This window comes from Bidens hawaiensis, unplaced genomic scaffold, assembly GCF_021521415.1.
Source record: "Bidens hawaiensis isolate Kalapana, Puna unplaced genomic scaffold, B.hawaiensis_p1.1 tig00012897_1, whole genome shotgun sequence".
NCBI lineage: Eukaryota > Viridiplantae > Streptophyta > Magnoliopsida > Asterales > Asteraceae > Bidens > Bidens hawaiensis.
Genome location: NW_027492076.1, coordinates 501,147 through 506,406, shown reverse-complemented (window position 1 = coordinate 506,406; position 5,260 = coordinate 501,147). Strand labels below are relative to the sequence as shown.

The 5,260-nt window shown below is 36.0% G+C and overlaps 1 protein-coding gene across 1 annotated transcript; it reads left to right on the top strand.

The window, feature by feature from the left end:
* Positions 1–4,376: 4,376 nt before the first annotated feature.
* Positions 4,377–5,060, top strand: LOC143542515 (uncharacterized). Its single transcript, XM_077035082.1, has one exon. It carries the CDS (start codon positions 4,377–4,379, stop codon positions 5,058–5,060), a length of 684 nt encoding a protein of 227 aa, XP_076891197.1.
* The last annotated feature ends 200 nt before the right edge of the window (positions 5,061–5,260 follow it).

Below are 5,260 nucleotides of genomic sequence, written 5' to 3'. Positions count from 1 at the left end.
TCAAAATCAAGAAGCCTAGATGTAACACCATCAAACCACACCAACCTCCGCCACCCTAATAGCTAGTGTCCAGTAGCCATCTCCGGCACCATCTCATCTCTCCCTCTGTAAACACATCAACTGATCACCCTCTTTGGCGCTCACTACAACCCACAACATCATTGTCTACCAACCGGAGCAATTATGGAGCGTTTATGCGGATCTATTTGGAGCTATGACGAACGGTTGTCGGAGGTGAACAAGAATCTGAAGACTTTTCGGCGAACCCTAGCCGGATATGCAACGACAATTGAAAAGAAGATACGACGCAACAGTGGTTATTGTTTCCAGTGGAAAACCTTTTTCCGGCAACGATCTAGCGTTTTTTAGCCACAATGATGATTAGATTTGTATGTAATTGGGTTTTCTTTCCCATCTATGAAATAGTTAGGTTTTAACATTTACTACATTTTTGAAGCTATTAATGGATCCGTTCATTTACGTTTGTTGCATTTTGAGTCTATTCATGGAGCCGTTCATTCACATGTGTTACATTTATTTTCTTAATAATTTATTTAGTTACATTCCCTACATTCTGAATCTCCTAATGGATCTGAATTTATATTTGTTATGTTTATTTTGTTAATAATGTGTTTACCTCTGAATGTATGTTAACATTTAAAATACGTCTGAATGTAAAGAATGTAAAATATGAATGTAAAATGTGTAAACATATGAAATGTCCGGATTTTGCTTAATGTTAAAATATGTAAAAGATTTAAAAGATGTAACATATGTAAAACACGTCTGATTATATAAATGTGGAAAGAGAAAACGATTTACGTTTCTTACATTCCGATTTACGTTTCTTACATTTACAGGTGATAAATATAAAGATGTAAAACGAAGTAAAATGATGTAGCAGATGTAAGCACCGCAAATTATATAAAGGTAAATGAGAGAAAACGATTTACGTTTATTCCGATTTACATTTGTTACGTTTTACATGTGATGTTAATTTAAAAGAAGTAAACAATTTAACAGATATGAAACACCGCTGATTATATAAAGGTGTGTAGAGAAAACCAAGCACGCATCCCAATGCTGTTTTTCATAGAATTTTCTCTTCTTTAGAGCATTCTCATCCCGTTCTCTATCCCTATATCCATATATATCATATAATTACACTAAAAAACACTACATTTTTCTCTCATGTTCAATTAAATAATACTTTTTTATACCTTTTTTATTATAATTTTCTCTCTCCACCCTATAATTTACAAAAAAATCACTACCTTTTCCCCAAATTTACAAAAAATCACTACATTTTCTCTCTCCACTCTATAATTTACACTCACAACCACTCACAACTTCACCCTATAATTTACAAATCCTCCTCACATAATTTTAAGAGATAGGTTATGAATGCTCTTACTCATATTTCCCTTTCCTATTTTGTCATTTTATAATATTATATTCAAAACATGGTCAAAGCAACAAGCAAGTGGGCCCATCAACTTTAAATGGATCTTAATTATAGGATTTGAAAATAAATGACTAAAGATTCGGTTTTAAAGGTTCATTACTTTAATAAAGGGTTTCATGTTAACCCTTCCACATACGTGCGCACACACATGTATTAACGGTGAGATACAGTATAAATAAAATTAACATATTAAATATACAAATAAATAGAGTCATTACAGTTATAAAGTAGTGTAATTATGTTATAAAAATAATATAGTGTAACAGTAATTATCTTAGTTCAAAAGTTACATAGTAATAATTATTACTCTAGTGTTAACATAATTACTATAGTTATTTGCAAACAACCAACTCCCGAACATCACCCAACCGAACACCATACAACCGAACATCACCCAAGCGCGTCCACCAACCCCCACATTCTCGGCCGGTATGAATTTTGGCCATAACATGTTGTCATGCATGCAATATTTAGGGATGTCCATCAACGTAGCACCTGATGTTTTTACCCATCGACTCATTCGAACTTCCCAGCGACACTAAAGGAGACGGTGCCAGAGACGCAACTCGATCCGGTGCTTCAAGACGAGCCAGAGATAGAACCCGACTCGAACAAACCTAAAAAGTTGGTTCGAGCAAAGCCGGACGAGGACGATCACACAAAAAGAAATACGTGACCGAGCCTCGTTCTAAAAACAACTTAACTATGGACCTCCGAGAAGTATTTGGCCCTTTCACAATCGTGGTGCGAGGTCTCGAAAGATCCTGAATGTGGTAAGTGTTGTTTAATAACTTTTTTTTTATTTATGTACTAATTTTTGTTAAACAAAATATAGCTTTACTAATATGTTTTCTACTTTTTTTCAGCCAACATTAGGCATTTTTTGTGATAAAGATTGGGAACTTTTTTTTTCGAGGAAATGGGTAAAGGGGATGACTACCGAAAGGCCGATTCTATATCGGAAAAATGGTCCGATATAAACGGTATATGCCAACTCTTTCAAAAGGTTTACAACCGGCTTTATAAAGCCTGGGGTAGTGGTGCCGGTGATATATGAGTTGCGGGAATTTTCTTCGCTATCACCCTAAGTGGAGCATTGTACCCCTGCCGGGTCCAGAAGTAGGCGACGAGCAAAAAGGTCCAAAACGTCGTCCCCGGTTGATCCAAAAACCACGCGATCCGATGATCGAATCTTCGACTTAAACGACAATATAGTCAGTGATAACGAGAATGAGTATATAGAGTTGCCTTGACTAGGCGGTAGAAGAAGTCGTGGAAAACCGGCGGGGTCGTCGGCGGTGGGTGCGAGTGTTCAAGTTAGAGAAGAATTCAGCGAAATGGATCGCCGACTCGCCGATTTACACGACCTTGGGGGCATCAACAAAAAATGACCTAACGCAACCTTTATTTTACAAAAGCAGTTGCATTAGACCTTATGCAACCTTTTTGTTAGATAATGCAACCGTTTCTTTCAAATGCAACCATTTTAAAAGGTTACACTTGAAAGAATAGTTGCATTATGTAACAAAAAGATTGCATTAGGTCTAATGCAACTTCACCTAGTGCAACTGTTTTTGTAAAATAAAAGTTGCCTTAGGCCAATTTTTTAGTAGTAACGTTTTCAGGTGATGCAACAAAATTCTGATTCCAACAATGTGTTCGCCGTTATACTGAACGACAAGTAAATGGACAAAGATCTCGCATTTTTACAGGAACCGATCGATCACCTTACCTAACATGACCGGAGGCTAGCTGAAATAATTAAAGATAAAATTAATAAAAAAAATATAAGCTCGACGAGTAATATGTATTTTTGGTACTAGTATGATTTTTTTAGTTTAATGTATTTGTTTTAATTTTAATGTAGTTTTGTTTAATTTATTTTATTTTATTTAATGAAATGCTATTTGCTTTATTTTAAATACAAAAGAAAAATAATAGCAGTGAGGAATGATTGGAAGAGGCTCCATCCACTACACCAATTTTAGCCATAAAGCCCTTATGATGACATGACGTCACATCACACATAACGCTTCGATAAGGGCTCCATTCACCACACATAATCTCTTAATAAAAGTTATTTGTATTTGATACAAACCTTATATATTAAAAACTTGTACATACTCTCATCTAAATAAGTCGAATCTTTATGGGATCGAAGTTGACTTTGAAGAAGTCACTTATTATGCTCAGATCACTGGGTGTAAGTCAGATAAAATCCCCTTCGTTTATTTGGGGCTTCCGGTGGCAAGTAATATGAATAAGGCGTAAAGTTGGCAGAAGATAGTTGATAAATTCAGAGTCAGACTATCGAGTTGGAGAGCTTCTTTGCTTTCTATTGGTCGCAGGTACACTCTTATAAAGTCAGTTATGGGAAGTTTAGGGATTTATTATATGTCCCTCTTTCTTTTGCCCGATAATGTGGCTCGAAAACTTGAATCAATTAGATCTAATTTTTTTGGGGGCTCGGGTGAGGGGGCGAAAAAAATTCCATGGGTTAAATGGGATATGGTTTTGGCGGACAAAAAAAAAGGGGTGTAGATATTGGTAGCCTCAAAGGCAAAGGCATCAATCTAGCACTTCTTCAAAATGGAGATGGCGTTTCATTAGTCGGCCTAATGATCTTTGGGTTAAAGTGATAAAAGTATTTCATGGAAATATGGGAGGAGTTATTGGCGGGACTGAGATTGGCTCTGGTAATGGAGTTTGGCACCGAATTGGAAAGTCTAGTAGAATCCTACATGAAAAAGACATTATTACTTGGAACACGCTCAAAAAGAAGGTGGGGAACGGGGAGGGTACTAGATTTTGGGAGGATTTATGGTTAAGTGATTCTCCGTTTTGTTCTAAGTATAATAGATTGTATCACCTAGAAACGGATTAAAGATGTTCCATTGCCTCTATACGTGAAATGGTCGGGTGGAGTTGGTCATGGCGGAGACCAATCAGGGGAGGTGTGGAAAATGAGCAATTTGATCTTTTATTGGCGAAGATTTCTCAGATCGAGTTCTTTAATCATCCGGATTCGTGGTTTTGGGATTTTGATGTAGATAATAAGTTTTCAGTCCAAACTATTAGGAAGCATATTGATGCCATGACATTACCTGATTGGGGCTCTGTAAAGCGGTGGAATAGATTGGTTTTTATAAAAGTAAACATTTTGGGTTGGTGCATTTATCATAACCGGATGCCTTTACAAACCAATTTAGTGAATAAGGGTATAGATGTCCCTTCGGTTCTTTGTTCTTTTTGCCTTAACTCGGAGGAGTCTTCAGATCATGTTTTTGGTGCATGTGGGGTAGCGACTAGAGTATGGAACAATATATGTAAGTGGCTTGATCTGCCTTTGATACTAGACTTTTCTGTTTTGGGGATCTTGATATGGCTCGATACGCTTTCAGTTAATAGTAAGAAGCAGAAACTAATTCATGGTATTATTCTCTCTGCATGGTGGATCATCTGGCGGGCTCGAAATGAAGTTGTTTTTCAACCAGAAGTTAATAGAAAAGACCTTATTTTCGACTCTCTTCTTATTTATTCGTTTTCATGGATTACAAATAGAGATGGTAAAAATACTATCAGTTGGACCGAGTGACTTAAATATCCTCCTTGTAATGTAACTGTTTTGTTTTCGTTTCTAGCTTTTGCTAGTTTTGTTTTAATAAAAGTTGTTCTAAAAAAACAAATAATTATTATTTTATTCCAAGTATACTGATATGTCTTAAGAGTGTACTAGAGGTCTTGATTACTTCTTGTTCCTCAATTCTAACATTCTTGTATTTATCTGAAGTTTGT

Coding starts and splice junctions, on each gene's coding strand:
- LOC143542515 (XM_077035082.1), top strand. CDS start 4,377: ATGGTCGGGTGGAGTTGGTCATGGCGGAGACCAATCAGGGGAGGTGTG.